The sequence below is a fragment of the Mus pahari genome, chromosome 16 (genome assembly GCF_900095145.1).
Source record: "Mus pahari chromosome 16, PAHARI_EIJ_v1.1, whole genome shotgun sequence".
Lineage (NCBI taxonomy): Eukaryota > Metazoa > Chordata > Mammalia > Rodentia > Muridae > Mus > Mus pahari.
Window position 1 is genome coordinate 7,028,682 of NC_034605.1, and position 16,514 is coordinate 7,045,195.

A 16,514-nucleotide genomic window follows, 5' to 3' on the forward strand; every position below is an offset into this window, starting at 1 on the left:
ATATATATATATATATATATATATATATATATATATATATATATATGCTATAGTAAGCACTTGTCTACCCATGTACAAAGCACTGGGTTTGGTGCCCTGCACTTAAAGGGATCTCTTTGTCTTGATAGATTAATCAATGACAAACAAAGTAAAGAAAGAAACTCCAGAAGATCAATTGGGAATTCTGGCCTCCCAGAAAAGGAACAAAATCTACCTTGGGAGGGAAAAGACTTAGTGCGTTTTAAAAGGCGCAAGGGTATTCACACTCATGGGCGTCACTTTCTCCAGGGACAATTCTAAGAAGTTATCACCATAGTTTAAGTCCAACCCTTTCTACCAAGTGGCCAGAAAACCATGAAAAATATTCTCATTTCACCGTCCCCATTACTCAGGGACCATGTGTAAACATGCCTGTGCAAAAAATGATTTAAGCAGAGTTTTGGGGTTTTTTTTTTTTCTTTTCCCCCAATCCAGATTACAAAAAAAGGCTCCTTAGCTTGGGGAGAACTCTCTCTTTATCCTAGAACCTCTGGGACTAGATATAAAACATCACATGTACAGCCAGAGGCACTTCCCTAGGAACTAGGCTAACTTTTTCTAGTTCTCCTCCTAAGTTCTGGGTGCTTCCTATTCAGACAACTTTTGTGTAGGACCAGACTCTGATGGGTTATGGCTAGTGGCTGTGGGGAGACTGAAGGCTGGGTGGGTGAGGAGGCACCAGCTGTAGAGCCATGGCCAGGAGGCCTTTTGGCTCTGGCTTCTCAAATGTCCACAGCATCCACAGCCAGCATGCTGGGAGAGAGCAGCATAGGCCACAACCCAGCCAAAGCCTGCTTTTTAATCCTGTCTGCACAGGCTCCTTTCCCTGTGTAAGCACCATGCAGAAAGGCACACTGAAGCTTGCTGGCTGCCTGCTCCCTGTACCAGGCACGGTAGGAGGGTAGTCAGGAAGCTGCCACCCTGAGCAGCATAGATACCTAGGTACCCTGAACCTGCTGAGGGGATCTCCCAGCCTGTGGCCAGGCCGATTTCCTTTCCTCTGTCAGGCAGGAGGGAGGAAGGCCGCTTCCTTTTCAGAGAGCTCTTGAAAGCAGAGAACTACAACGGTTGCTCTCAGGCACAGCCCTGCACAGTAGAGCAATTTTCTGTCTTGATTCACTCCATACGGTTTTCGACTGTGCTGCCTTGCGTGGGTTTTCCTCTTGTCATTTCTCCTTGCCTCTACTGTGACTCCAGCACACAGGCAATTTTCCTAATGGAGGGCCTGACTCTCCTGCTTTCTGTCTCCTCCTTGCCTCTCCCCCTGTCTGCTGAGAGCTGCCAGGCAGACACCTCTCTTAGGTGACAGGAACCACAGAGCTGTGAGGCCTCTTGACATTCAACAGCCATTTTCAAATGCCCCTTGGGCTTCTGACCGAAACCCTGAAACTGGGCTGTGTAGGAACAGAAGGAGGGTAAGATATTTTTCTCAGGAGGATGGAAGGAGGTACCCACATCCAGAAAGTGGTCAGGGAAACTGAAGGGAAAAAAAAATGGCCCATGCAGGGGTAGGGGTTGAAGGGAGCAACAGCAGCAGCTCTGCCTTTCGTTCACAAAGATAGATCCAGAACCTAGATGAGACCGAAAGCAAAGACTTGAAGAGAGCCACGCAGGCCCTGGCCACAGCTTTCTCAGAAGCACAGCGACAATCCTGACTGGCACCTCTTTTCTGTCCCCTCCAATAAAAGCTTCTGCAAAGAGGAAAGAGAAAGGAAGAGGGGGAGAGAGAGGGCAAGGTGAGGAGGGAGAGGGAAGGAAGAAGGGAAGCGAGGGAAGAGCGCTAGACCAAAGAGAATCCCCCCTATAAGAATTCTGACTAGTCTACCCTCTGCATCCTGAGGGCTTCTAGAAACGTCTCTCTATACTCCAAAAGTCCCATCTCCTTTGCAGGTCAGGTATAACCCCACTCTGGCTTTTTATGACTGTGAGAAAGGAGTTTAAAAGGAGGAACTAGCAAAACAAATTACAATAATTCCCCTCCTTCACCAAAATAATAAATAAACAAACTTGATGCCTAGGATCTGCTTTAGAAAAGGACCTAGCTCTGACCTGTCTCTGCCCCTCACCACCCTCCCCCATCCCCGGTCACAAGGGGAGAGAGAGTGAGAGAGAGAGAGAGAGAGAGAGAGAGAGAGAGAGAGAGAGAGAGAGAGAGACAGAGGGAAACAGGGAAAGAAAGTGTGCAGACCCAAGGAGTCAGAAAAGAAACCTGGTCGGCAGTCTTTTGGAAAGTCAGAGCTCCCCTCCCCCTCTCAGCCACGACTTGAGCCTCAGAGAGCAGGCTCTTCCCTGACCTCAGAGCCTCGCCAGGATAGAGCATTTTTGTTTTGCTTTGTTTTTAAACCCCCGCTGCAACTTCAAAACACACAGGCTTCTGTTCCTTGATGTCAGCCCCCCAGCGGAACGTTAGGAGGCAAACAGTCCCCTTTGGCTGTTTCTAGTCCACCATCGCCCTCACCCCCCACAAACCCGGTTCTTGCCCAGGCACCTTAGAGATCTGTGCAATAGAACTGATTTTAAGACGAGAAGGTAGTTCTTTTTTTTTTTTTTTTTTTTGACTCTACCATCGAGGCTACCTCCTTCTCCCTCCTGCCTACTTTCATGTACTGAACATGCAGGTCTGAGTTTTTCTGTCGGCCTAACCGCATCCGGACTCTATTAAAGTTCCTGGCCCAGGATAAACAATGCAACTGTCGCGTGCAGCCGTCTGAAAATAATTGGATTAGCTAAAACATATCAACTAAATAGAGACAGTCCTGCTCAGGCAGTCAGAGTGAATGTCACCCTGGGAAGAAAAACAGAAAGAGAAAGGGAGGAAGAAAGAAAGAAAAGAAAATCCTGAAACTGCTCTCCTGCTCGCTGACTGGCCCTGCAGTACCCTCTGAAGTCGTCCAAACAGCCTAGTGACTACTCATCCAGCCCTTTATAGACAATGGATTGTTTTTGTCACCACTGCAATCTGTGTAGTCGAGATGGCCCAATCTGAAATGAACACACCTCAGGAGATATAACAATCGTCACAAAATCTTTTCTAAACATAACACACTCCCGTTTGAATGAAATGCTTCCAGCAGCCACAAATTGAAAATGAGTGTCTTGTTTCTAAAGCAAAGAAAAATTCTGCCTGTATATGCTTTTCCTGCAATGACTTATTCCAGAGACTAAATCTCTCAGTGGGGCTGGAAAACACACTCTCGGCTTTTGAGGGAAAGGGAAGGAAGGGGCAGGAGAGAGCAGAGGCATACACCTGCAGAATCAGCATTTCTAGCTATCACACCTGGCCTCCAATCAACTCCCAGGCCCCTGTTAACTGAATGCTCCAAAAGACACTATAGGGAACTGACTAGATAGGATGTTTGTCTTCCTTCGCCCCTGTGTCCCACCAGAGAGCCACCTCCTACCCTCAGAAGTTCAGCTAAGAGTCCCTTTTCCATGCAGAGCCTGCTCCTTTTACAAAGTGTCTGCCTCCTCCCCAAATGACACAGACACACACACTTTATTTATACAGGTCTCTGTAAGGACAGTCCTTGGCTATAGCCCCAGTGACCCTCTGTGAGTGGAGCTAAGAGGGACAGTCCGCTGAAAGAGGCCAGAGGGGTCATAGGAAGGACCTGTGTTTGTTTAGGTTGGAGGAGGTTTCGTTTTAGCTTTAAACACTACAGCTTTATTCCTGGGGCCTTCCATTTGGTCTTGGAAACTAAAGGGTTGAATCCAGAAGTCCCTCAGCAGGCAGGAGGAGAGGGTCTCCATTTGTTTTTGTTAGCCTTTCTCCTTTCCCAGCTCACTGGGGTGGGGAAGATGGATCAGGGGATTACAATTAGATCACACTTCCCCTCTGCTGTCTAAGTCAGTAGGAATTAAGGCACATCCCATTCTTCCCAGGCTAGAGGGACGGAAGAAAGTGGGCTAGGCGATACCTGTAGCCCTCCCAGAGACCCATATTTTGGAGGAAAGGAAACCCCCTTTTTGTGCCCTGACCTGGATATAGCGCAAATAGGGGGGGGGGGGAGCAAAAGATTCCCAGGGGTGGAGGTGGCGCTTACCTGTGCTGGACCGTGCCTTGGGCCTTGACTTACATCCGAACCCGGTAGGGGATCCTCCCAGCAGGCTGCTAGGTGGGAAGAGTCCGGAGCTGTACTCGGGCACATAGGGCGGATAGGTGGTAATGGGGTGGTGGGCTGAGGATGAGGCCCCTCCCAGGGTGGTCATGCTTCCTCGGGAGTGAGACGTCTCCAGCTTCATGCTATCCGGCAACTGCACCTGATACTTGAGGCACTCTTTCTCATCTTGCCTGGCCGACCCGGCGGATCCCGGGGTGGACAGCGACGGGTCTGGGGAGACGTCCTTCGGAGGGGTGGGCGGGAAGGTGAAGAGATGCGGACTGGAGTGGCCGGCCGCCAGAGAAGAAGATGAAGCCGGAGGGTAAACGGACAGAGGCCCCGGAGAGCCGTGGTGGATGGACGTCTTGGAGAAGGGGCTGAGGTTCCAGGGCGAGGCGGTGTGGTGGCTGCTCAGGGCTTTGCTGCCATCCAGCCAGGGCAGAGATCCGTGCAGCAGAGGCGGACGGCATACCTGGCTCCCTGCGTGGCCAGAGATGGCGGCAGCGGGTGGGGGGTGGGGTGGGGGAGAGAAGAGGAGGAGGAGGAGGAAAAAAAAAAAAAGAATACCGCGCAGTGAGAGCTGCCCTGAGACACACCTGGAGATTTCCCCCTGGCGCCCCCAACCTCCCAGTCAGCCAAACCTCCAGGCTCAACCGCAATTGAGCTCAAACATACTCTAATCTCCGCGGTCCCAGGAGTACCAGGCCCACATGCCTCCAGATAGAAGCAGACCCTGTCCACACTCACCAACTCTAAGACGAAAGGCCCAGTCCTAATACTCCAGAGGAGTTACAAGGACATGGAGAAAGGTCCCTTGGCTTATTTGTCCTCTCCAAATGAACAGTCTAAACCAGATTCCCTGGGGTCTCTCTCTAGAACCTGCCTTGATTTATTGGTTTCTTTCAATGGCCCTGATTCTCCCACCGCAGACTTAATCCCAACCGGGCTGATAAGAGAGTCAAGGTGAATGATGGGGGCCTGAAGGGTGAAGCAGGACCACACCACTCCTCAACCCTAGGGAGAGGCCCAGCTCCCAACAACACCTGCAGAGGAAGGCAGGGTGCTTTTGAGAGTTAATGGCAGAAAACTTCAATGCTTGCTTAGAATTGGCAAAGCTGATTCCAGAAGGCCTGAAATGGAAATTTGCAAGGAATTTTTCATTACCCAAACCCTTGAAGGTAACCATACCTAAATTCTGGGATTCCCTCCCCCCCTAGGCCTAGGGCTTCTTTTCCTGTTCACTGGGGCATTCTGTGAATTTTCACCTGCGACACAAAATTCCTGTTTATGTGTTTATTTCAAACGAAGGGTGACTCATATACACAGTGTGTTTAGCCTTCACTTAAAATACACAATGTTAAGGCGGTCATGAGTTATCCAAGGCCCATACTCTCTGATGGGGTAACCTTTAAACTCCGAGCGCAAATCTACACCCTTATTGATCTTTCAATCCAGTATCTGCCCCACCATTTGACATTCTAGTCAACCATTAAGAACAATACTGAAACTAAAATCTTAAGCGAGAGGAAGGGAGGGGAGTCAAGAGAGATGGAGAATTCTCTTGAACGTCAAGGGTTAAAGTTCTTTTTTTTTTTTTATGCAGGAAGTTGTATAGTAAATAACATTAGGTCTGATCTACCTCATTTCCACTTAACTGCTAATCTGCACACAACCCGAGCAAAGAGCGCCCCATCCGCAGAAATGACTGTTTGAAACTTGGCGGCTCTAGGGTAGAGGATGCCTGCTGGCCAGAGGGGCTATGTCATAGGCGCCAAGGCTAACTCTGTGGAGGGAGACCTGAGCAGACCTCCGGCTAGCTAAGAAAACCTCCCACCCTCTTTCCTTAAAAAAAAAAATGTATTTTTGCTGGTTTAAGTGCATAAACATACATCTGGGGAGTCTCCTGTCTCGACCGCACAAGGATGGGTTTCTTTCTTTTTCTCTTCTTTACACACCTCAGAACTCCCCTAAATTTCTCAAGGTGAATGGTTGGGGGGGGGAGGCGGCAACTGGAAACACTCCTACTTGAAAAGAAACTTTGATGTAGCCTAAATCTTTGAGGAGCCTGAAGAAACTCCAGTAGGCCTGAGGAGAAAAGCTGGCCAGGATTGCTGGTAATTAAACTAAAAGCAAAGACGTAGGAAAATTCTGTGTAGCCGGGAGTCTAAGCAAACCCGACTTCTCTTCAGCTTAAGGCTTTCTCTCCCTGGACCGTGGCAACCACCAGAATCTCTTCCTCACACCACCGGTAGGTAGGACGCCTAAAACTCAAATGCACTAGCTTTTGAGGGTGGGGAGCAAAAGAAAATAGAAGTAAATACACGTATTTGGGCCTTTTCTGAAAATATAAATGAAGAAACAAATCGCAAGGCTCTGGCGAAAGACTCCTTCCACCAGATAACTAGAAGCTGGAAGTCCCTCGGAAGAGCCCAGTTCCAGGCCGGCCTGGCCCGCACTGTTGCCTGGCCTGAAAGGCTCGGCGCCTGCAGGCAGAGCTTGAGATTTCTCCCTGGCTGCAAAATCTACAACCTCGTGTGGACCAGGACTGCAATTCGGCGCTTGCCAGGTGAGTGCCTGGTCCCAAGGACACCGGCAAAGAGAGGTGCCTGCTGCATGCGCTCTTTTATTAAAAAAAAAAAAAACTCTCCCAACGAGCGACACTGCTTCCTCGCCCATTTCCGGGCCCCCTATTTTTTTTTTTTTTTAAATGAACTAGTAACACACTTAAGGGCTTTGGCTTGCTCTGCCCAGCCAGGGTCTCTGGCGGTATCCTGGCCCCAGGAAAACAGGCGCGGATCCAGAGGGTTCCAGCGCCAAGGTGGACTCACCGTGGTGGGTCGGAGGATACCTCTGCACCGTAGCCCTGACGGAGTTTCCGTAGTAGGACGGGACGTGGTTGCCTTGACCATCGATGTTAAAAAGTACGTCCACCTCTTCCGTCAGCGGATACTGAGTGGCTTCCATGTACGAATGGCCGAGGCCCGGGTGGTGCGTGTCTGGGTGCTGACCGTTGAGGACCGCGGGGTGATGGTGGCTCACCCAGCGCGGCTGGTCCGCAGTCACCTCCATGTCCTCGGCTGTACTCGCGCCCTCTCGCCGGGCCCGGAACCCTCGCGGGTAGAGGGAGGGCTGTCGGCCTGGGAGGTCCGCGGACTCCTGCCGTCGGAGGCCCAGGAAAGGGGTCGTTTAAAGGTTTGTTTGCAGTGAAGTGTATAGAAAAGGTGAGCAAAAAAGAGGGTTTAGGGAGGAAAGAAAAATCTTGGCGGGATAGTTTAGCAAAAGAAAGGAAGGAAAGAAAGAAAAAGGAAAGAATGAAGAATGAGGGAGATCCCCTCCCCCCCAAAAAAGCAAACACGGAGGAATAAAGGGATCAAAAAAAAAAAAAAAAAAAAAAAAAAAGCCAAGAAAGAGGAATCCGAGTGTGACCACACTGCACACTGGTTCCTTGGCGCTCAGAGACGGTTGCTCTTCTGATCACCTGCAAGGGAGAGAAAGAGAGACTTGGATGAGGTGTAAGTACTTTTAACACCTGAAATTCTGGAGGGCACTAGGTCTTCGCGAGCTTCCTGCAGGGCCGACTCACCCGGGACGGACGTGCACACGCACGCGAAGACCCGGAGGGAAAGAAGCCAAGCTCCGCAGCACACCTCCGACAGCCAGGCTCGCAGGAGCCCGGGACTGACTAAGCAATTAAAACTTAAGGACAAGTCCTCCTGGAGGACGCCGGCCCCAGGATCTTCCCAACAACTACAAATCCTCCAAAAGGAGAAAGCTGAGCTTTTAGTTTACAAAACAAACAAATAAACAAACCCCCAGAACATATACACACACAAACAGTCCCTCCAAGAGGAGGTAGTGATATCAAACTTTAAAAAAAAAAGTCACAAGTCACAATACCAACCTGAGTAGCAAGGAGCGGAGAGGAGGAGGAGGAGGCGTGTGACCTGCCCGGTCAGATTGCGTAGCTCTCTATGTCTCGCTCTCTCAGTCTCTCTCTCTCTCTCTCTTTTTCCTCTCCCTCTCTCAGTATTTTTTTTTTTTTACAGGGAATGCATTCTTTCTGAAACTATCAAGACGGCGCCAGGCAGCTCAGTGTTCGCAGACAGCTGTGGCGCGACGCAACTTAAGGAGGTTCTAGTGTCATCCGCGCCGAGGGGGAGGAGCCTGGCGCTGGCAGGAGGGGACACGATCCTCAGCACAAGGAAACTGCAACCCAAACCCGCTCCAGGACTTCACCTCCACCCCCATCCCATCCCCCCCACCCACCCACCCCCGCACACCGCCGCCCCTCCTCCCGCCCCTCTACTGACCGGAAAGGGGCGCCGCCAAGGGCCGCCTAGGGCAGAGGGGCCGCGGGCAGGGTGGGCGAGGCCCGCCCGAGCTTGGGGCAGAGGGGACAGACAGGAGGGAATTCGCTCTCTGGCCCTTTAAATGTAGCAAAGCCGATTCATTTGGGCTCAGTAGATTGTTCTGTACGAGTGAAACCCGGCTGCCCCATTCATAAAGCTAATTTCCATAAGCAGACTTTTCTTTTCGACACTTTTTTAAAAATGAGCAAACTTTTAAATTAGGATTCAAGCCAGAACATTTTTCAGTTTATATCAGCTTAGGGGCTATGTGCATGTAAAACAGATTAGAAAAGTTTTATGGCGAAGTAACTGAAGATTTGCCTCCCGAACCAGCTTCCCCGAAGGCTGCTAAATCGCGCAGAGGACCTGGGCTTTGATTCGGACGCCCGCGTTATTGTTATAGTCTCCCCTTGCTTTCCCAAACCTCTCCAGCACGATCAGCGTCAGCTGTTGCAGCTGTCTTTTTCAGATGTAATGATATCAATGTGTGCTTTTGACCTTAGTGACAACGTGATGCATAGAAAGCTGGGTTTGCGAGACCTAGGCTCACTGGTCCCCGAAGTACCGTGTACAACTAACTTGATCTTTGCTGGAATGGCCTAACTTTTCTCTTCGCCTAGCTCCGGGTGCTACTTTACTCTGCTTTCACCCGAGGAAAACGGTCCCCTCCATAATATCCAACCCTGACCTCCGGGATGCGCCCAGCGGCAACTTCCCTGGACATTGTGGGTCTCTGGGCCGGGGTCTGGTGGGAGGGCCGCAAGCTGACACTGGGAGAGAGACTGGAAGACGCCCAGTAGAGAGGTGGGGCGGACGAGGGCGGGACCATTTGTAAGGACCAATCATCAGGAGATACCACGACCGGGCCGCAGTCGCCCCGCCCCACGGGCTCCAACCTCTGCGGCCCTGTTCCGTCCTTTGAGTCACTGCATCCCCTAGTGGCGTTGAGGTTTCTGCAGCCTGGGTCCAGAAAACACAGCCTGGATGAGCAAGGTCCGAAAGAGACTTCGGGTGCACCCCAGGGCAATGTAAGAGAAGGTGTTCCCATTCCACCCTCCAGGGCAGAGACCTTCGCTTTAGAGGGTTATTGGAACTGAAGGGAGCATCCCCTCTTCATTTCTTTACCCCATAATATTTCCCACTGATTCAAAACTTGGATTCCCGACAAGCCCTTTCTTAAAAGTTCCAAGTAACTTCTATTCTACTGTGGAGAAAAGCCACCAATGTCTACCTTGAAGCCAGTGGAGCTCGGGGAGAGGGAAGGTGCATTCCTTTTACAATACAACCCTTGAAGAAGACAAATTTATTTAGAAATGTGCCCTGCGGGCTTGGGTTTGGAGCTTCTCCTGACTCCCCATCTTTTACATCTGATCTTTGACTGAAATCAAGGCTGAATTTCTAAATACAAATTACGAAGATACCTTTTTTAAAAATAAGTCTCCTTCCCTCCTGAGTTCATCCTGCACCCCTTAGTCCCACGTTTATGAGGGCGGCCCAGTCTTGGGATATCGATTTTTTTTTACTTTCACTCTTTGACCAACTCATCTCTCCTGGGCCAATCAAGCTGCCAGCATCTCATCCAGCTCACGGCGCTCTCAAAACCTTTTAATTATTTAGTTGCTGTCTAACATTCACCGGAAACCATTCCATAAACAAGCAGAGAAGACCGCACACACATTTTTGCTAAAAGGCCCGGGATTAAGATCTAGAATGAGAGTATAAAAGGGGAAAAAAAAAATACTATCCCTGTATCGCTCATGAGTTGTATAAGACGTCAGTCAGCCTGTCCCTAATTCACAGCTTCGAGAAAACCCCCAAGTAAGCATTATCTCTTTGGTTCGGAGCACCGAGATCTAGATATATTATGAGAGAGAGAGAGAGAGAGAGAGAGAGAGAGAGAGAGAGAGAACAAGCGAGCAAAAGAAATCCTTCTGGCGACAAGAAAGAAAGCTGCTGACGCCAAGAACTGAACGTGTTAGTCTATGCGGCTTAGAACGTATTTTTAAAGACTGAAAAAGAAAATACTTCTGAATAGGAAGGATTCCCTAGTAGGGGCGCCTCTCTAATAAATGTAGTAGCGGGAGTGGAGTGGATTATTTGTCTTAATTCAATCACCCCAGGAGCTAGACTGGATGCAAAGACACTCCCTCCCCTCCCTTGGAAAAACAAAATATCTAGTAGGCCCCTCCAGGTCTGAAGTAGTTTGGGGCTGGCAGAGAAGGGTAGGGGGCCTGAGGCTAGACGCCCCGGGCATTGGATCCAGCCTGTAGGGGGTATTTAACATGTAATTCCCAGCCGGTCCGCCCCTGTTCCCGGACTGACAGTGGGTAATTGGGAAAGAGGACGTTGCTCTTTTGATGGCCCGCGCCGGCCAGTCTCGCCGACGCCACACTGGGTTTGACGTCACGGGCCGGCCCCAGAGTCAGAAACACAGAGCAGGGGAGGGGGATGGAAAAAGAGAGGAGGGGGGGATACCGGAGAGGGAGGGCCGAGGTCGGCTCCGAGACCCACCGGGAAGAAGGGGGAAGGGATCTAGTCCGGAGAGGCTGCGGCGCGTGGCCTGAGGCGGAGAGCTGGACTCCGGGGGTCTGGGCCAGGACAGGCGCCGGTCTGACCCGCCTTGCTCGCAAATGCAGGCCGGGCTTCCTCTTCCCTTGGCGGGTGGCGGGGGAGGGGAGGGGGCTTGAGGCCGGAGGCAAAGGTGGTCCTAATCCTCCAGTTCTAGAGCTACAAAGCTGATCCGGGCCTAGTTAAGGGACGTCTGGGTGCCCCTCTAAAGACCTGGGGTGCCACCACCACCCCACCCCCAAGGCACACCGGGTCTGGCTCGGTGTACCGCATTCCCCTTCATCCCCTGGAGCATCTGGCGGAGCTGGGGGAAAGGCAAGAGAAAGCCATCAAGGAGAATGCTGTTGCCGCTGCTGCCTGGAGTCTTTGGCTCCTGCAGTTCATGAGGCCTCTCTCAATAGGGTAAGGGGCTGACCAACGCTATGGGTCCCTGGGGACTCAGCATCTGGAGCGGAGCAGGCAAAGGCTCAGCTAGAACCGGGATCTGGGGCTGTTGTACTGGGATAGCCGGAGCCAATTTGACCTATCTGAAAACCCAGGCCTTGAGGCTGCTGCTGGAGGCGTCAAGTTGAGCAGGGTATGTGTGCCCTCTTGGGGAAAGGGTAAGAAATGGATCTGACTTTCTCTATGCTTGGATTAAGCTGGGACACCCCTCACCCCCCCACACACACACACACACTTGCCCATCCTCAGGTCCCTCCCACTCGCCTTCTCTGGGGCGTTGAGACCCCATCCCTCTAGAAGTAGACACAACCGGTCCCCTTCAGAATTTGGAAGCCTGATTGAAAAAAAGGCTTAGCGGGTGATTGGGCCCTCATCACTGGGGCCGTGGATTCAGAAGGTAGAAATCCACCCAGAGTCACCAACCCGAGCCTGACTCCGAGAGAGACCAGGCGAGCTCCGCGGGGCCGAGATGCAAAAAGATGCTACTTTGGGGGGCGCGAGGGGGGGAAGGGGTTGTTGAGCGCAGCCCTCCAGAGAGTGACCTGCAAAGCCGAACCTCGGGGGTCGAAGTACTATAGTTACTAATCCCGGGCAGGGGTAGAAAGCGTGCCTCGGGAATGCCTAGGGCTGTCATTTGAGCATGTTTACTTAAGGACTTTGCACGCCGAGCGCAACGCGGAATAGTAGGATTCTCCTAGAGGCAGCAAATGCTTGCAGGCTGGAAAACGAAGCGGATCGGGGCGTGCTGCCTTGTCCCTCCTCCCGGAGCCACGGCGCCGGCCTGGGCGGATCTGATGGCGCGGTTACCGACTGAAGTGAAGCCCGGAACCTGAAGGACTGGGAGGTCGGGGAGAAAGCAGAGCAGCACCAAAGGCCAGAAACTAAACGCACAGCCCGGGACCCCGACGACTCAAGGACCAGGGAAAAAGTCCCTTCCCATTCCAACTCGGTCAGTCTTCCTTCGATGCGATTGATTAATAAAAATGAAGTGAAAAGACCGTGGTCGCTGTGCGTCTGGGAAGGAAGTGAAGGCCAGAGGTATCCAGGCCGGCGCCGGTACCCACTTAGCACCGGTTCACAACCTGGAGGTCTGCATCGCCTCGGACTAGGGAAGCGGGGCGGTGGCGAGAACCCAGGGAGACCGCGCGGGACCTTTAATTGGGTGTATCCGTTTTAACAGTGGCCATTGTTGAAGCAATTAGCGAGAGACAATAACCACCGAGATGCGTTTAATTCGATTCTGTGCACGCTGCAATCCCCGCTCGGGCTCTGCGATAGGCAGGCCTGGGATAACCCGGAGGGTCTGGTTGTGAAGGTCCGGGTTGGGTTCCTTGATCATTTTGTCTTAGGCATGGAAGTTGTAAAAGAAAGGCGGGAGCGGGGGGCTAGATCTGCCCCCAGCAGGCCACGGTAGGAGACTCGTCCTTGGTCATCCCCCGGACCACTGTTCTTTCTTGGAGCCTGGGTTGGAGCTGCGGCCGCCGGGTCAATCCACAGTGCCTGTTTGAGAGGAGAAAAGCCGGGAAGGCTGGGACATGGATCCAAGTCTCAATCTTACGTCCCCGCCTCGGTTCCTCGAACTAAATCCGAATTGCCTTCCCAAACGGGGGAGGAGCAAAGAAGAGACCCTGCTTAAGTCTCACAACACACTTCCTTTCCTCTGAAGCCAGCCCCAGTACCCCCTCCTCCGTTTCAGCCTCCGGATTAGGTTACCCAGGCCGGGCAAGGGTTTTTTACTGGATACGAGAATAGTACAGGTAAAGCTGTATAAATAGTTCGCCGGCTGCGAGGCAGGAGGGTTATGCCGGGGACACAGTCCCAAGGCGCCACCAGTCAAGCCTGGCTTGAGCTTACAAAACGGCTGGCGAGGCCGCTTTGCCTCGGCGACCCGGACCTCACAGGTTAAACACCTATTACAATATCACCTTAGCTTTCACCATGTCCTCTTTTCTCTTTCTCCCGCATGAGCTGAAATGCAGAGAAGAGAGCAAAATCAAGCCGCAGTGGAAAACGAAGCAGGCAGTGGGGCCATGAGGCTTCCTACTCCTCAACAGAGACACCTTTCTGATTAAAACAGTAGACATGGGAACTTTAGTGATGTAGAGAAAGAAGGACGCTAAAAGTCACTGGCCACGAGAAGAAACTGGCTATAGAAGCCTGGGGGTGGGGGAGGGGGACCCATGGGTATTTGAATGAAAAGGCTATGCACCCGCAGATCTCCCGGCTCCCACGCCCACCCGCCCGGAGTCTGGGGTCCATTTTTCCATGCGAAATGAGCCAGTGTTTTGGATATGTATTTTGATTTTTTGTTTGTTTGTTTATTCATCTATCACGGTTTAAAACACCGGAGGAAAGCTGCCCAAGCCAGGAGGAGCGAGCTAACGATGTGGAGACTACCAGAGAAGAGAGGCGCTGAGCAATTACCCACCTCGCACTCCGCCCCCAACCCAGCCCTCGCCTTCATCTTCCAGGGATTCTTGCCCTCCCTCAGCCACTACTATTTTCCCCCACTTGAGAAAACCCCTGATTATAGAGAGATTTAAAAAAAAATGGGTAGATAGGGGTGAAGCGGAAAGGGGCGGGCGGACAGGGAGAAGACGGGGGATTTCTGCTTTCGAATAGAACAAAGCACACGCGTCGGAGGTGGTGACTAAGGAGCCTAAGCCTAGGATGGGAAGAGAAAGAACTAATCCAGAAAGAAGAGAGTGTGCACTTTCTAGCTATCCCTGGAGGGACCGTGGGAAATAGGAAAGGGATGAGGGTGACCCATTGGGAAGTGCAGGCTCCCGCAGCCGATTCTCTGCCCTTTGGCATCAGTCATTTTCAGTAGGATATTCGCTGCCTCTAGACCTGGCCTGCTCCCAGGAAAGCCCCAGGAGTCTGGGGTCCACCTTTGAAGCACCTAGAATTCCTCACGGCATCCAGGAAAATCCGGAGCCAAGTGGTTAGGGTTCGACCACTTAAAACACACAGGCGCCTTCGTCTTAGTAAAGACGTGATGCTATGAGGCTGAGGAGGGCCAGCCTCGGTCACCTGCCCGGTTCAACCTGGCCATTAGGTTCTCCGGGCTAGCTTTGAGGCGCTCCCCAGTCCCCAGTGCCTACATCAGCCTACTCTCCTCTGAAACTTTGGTGGTTTCAAAAGAAGAAAGTGGACTCTTGGCGATGTGGGGCTTTTGTGTCTCTAGATTAGCCTAAAGAATTGGAACGCTGATTGTGGAGAGACAATCCACCATCCACCAAAGTCGAGGGATGTGGGGGCTCTACAGCAAAGGTAGAAAATCTCGGGAGGAGATAGGCTTCAGATCCTGGGACGAGCAGAGGATGCCCTTTTTTTTTTTTTTTTTTTTTTTTTTTTTTTTTTAAACAAGAATCATTAGTGTCATTGAACACGATGGTGACCCTATAGAAAAGATCGTGGTTATGCCTGGCTCAGACTTCCCGGCATCATGGGCTCTTTGCCCAGAGCGACTATTTGCCGGCCTGCCTGCCTGGGACTCTCAGGTCCAGGTCCCGGCTTACTGGGCACCCTCCAGAGCCTGCCACCCCAGCAAACTGAGCTCCAACAATTTGTTACATAAAATAAAACAACCACCAAACAAGCGCTTACCCATCAATAGCTCCTGGCAGACCCCCTCCTCTGGACAAACCCAGACCTCTGAGAGAGCACCTGGCAACCAATCCAAGTTAACTGTACACTCATTCAGCATCACCCTAGCCCCAATTGACCCAAAAGGAAGCAAAGGTTGCTCTCTCCCCGACAGTTAATGAACCTCCTGGGTTATTCCAACCATTGATGGGGAAAGGTGATCAGAACTATTGTATTGGTACACAAAGGCATACCTGGAAAGAAACACATATTTGAGTGTGAAATGGCTTACCCATCAAGAATAAAACAACCCTCGGGATAGCCAAGAGAGAGTCAAAATAGCCCGGAGCCAGAGAACAGAGGGTTTCCCCTTCAGTCCCACTCACGGGGTCAGAATTCTTATTTCAAAGTCTTCACTGCAGGGCACACAAATTGCCAAAAAAAAAAAAAAAAGATGGAAGCCTTAGGACTCCCATACACCTGCAACTTCCCTGGGCCCTCCTGTGTGGCTTTGGTCTTCTGTCCTAATGCTTGCACCCATCCCTTCATTCTGCCTATGCCTGAACCCCACCATAGGTGTTTTCTGCAAGAAAGCCGAGTCAACATAGGAAATAAAGGAAAATTCAGATCGCCTGCCCTGGGCTTTGGATTGTAACAGAAAAGGACTGGAGAATTTGGGGCTGCTAACAAGGACCGATTGTGTAGAAGGTGATGTCAACCACCGGCCATGCATAGTATTCTCTATACCCTGTTGTGTCCCAGAGTCAGAAACCTTAGGCCTCATTGAGCCACTGTCTTGAACCTTGAAGCTGGGTCTTCTGCTAAATCCTAATGCTAAATCAATCAGTAAACAGAGTTCAGTGATGCCTGCATAAGTCTTGGTCTAGCAGGACAGAAATTACATCTAGACCCAGTGCAAACTGACAGAGAACATTTTTGTTCTCATTTTATAGGAAGCCCTCTTCCCCGCAGATAGCAATTTGGGCAGCCAAGCTTCTTGTTTAGAAATACCTGGGCTTGTTAAACCTGCCGCTGGGTGTGGGGGAAACAGCCCACTACCACCACCGCTGAGAGTGAGGGGCTGCAGAAAGGGTACCTTCATTATTTGTCCCCCTTCAGAATTCTGGGTCTCTCAAACTGTGATTTCAGGGTCCTGGTGTGGTCTATAAGGGAAGGTGATGTCAAGAAATATGGAAATACACCTACACCAAGGGATCCAGTAGGCACAGCTACTTCATTCCTCTTCTGGATGGAATCACACCTGTCAGTTTGTTACCCTGCTCTATTAAAGAAATAGCTTTTTTAAAAAATAATAAAGCAAAGACTCTGCTCCTATCTCAGGTTCACCAGACTCTCCTTTTCTTGCATTTTAACATTATCCTCTCTCTCTCTCTCTCTCTCTCTCTCTCTCTCTCTCTCTCTCTCT

General features: G+C 51.2%; 2 protein-coding genes across 5 annotated transcripts in view; both read right to left on the reverse strand.

Annotated features, from left to right (window-relative positions):
- The window catches only part of Gata3 (GATA binding protein 3), a 21,005-nt gene extending 12,748 nt beyond the window's left edge, over nucleotides 1-8,257 (reverse strand). For 2 of the 4 annotated variants that reach the window (XM_021215479.2, XM_021215478.2), the window contains exons 1-3: nucleotides 8,041-8,257; nucleotides 6,968-7,617; nucleotides 4,083-4,619 (exon numbers count right to left, since the gene is read on the reverse strand). In XM_021215479.2, the coding sequence (XP_021071138.1) occupies nucleotides 4,083-4,619; nucleotides 6,968-7,208 (778 nt within the window). In that variant the 5' untranslated portion in view covers nucleotides 7,209-7,617; nucleotides 8,041-8,257. Of the gene's footprint in view, nucleotides 1-4,082; nucleotides 4,620-6,967; nucleotides 7,618-8,040 lie in introns of those variants that run through there. The other 2 variants (XM_029547696.1, XM_029547695.1) reach the window with 1 other exon arrangement.
- Nucleotides 8,258-12,698: 4,441 nt separating this feature from the next.
- The window catches only part of LOC110333776, a 6,623-nt gene continuing 2,807 nt past the window's right edge, over nucleotides 12,699-16,514 (reverse strand). The window contains exons 3-4 of the mRNA XM_021215482.2: nucleotides 13,426-13,468; nucleotides 12,699-13,000 (exon numbers count right to left, since the gene is read on the reverse strand). Coding sequence (XP_021071141.1) covers nucleotides 12,836-13,000; nucleotides 13,426-13,468 — 208 coding nt within the window. The 3' untranslated portion in view covers nucleotides 12,699-12,835. The remainder of the gene's footprint in view (nucleotides 13,001-13,425; nucleotides 13,469-16,514) is intronic.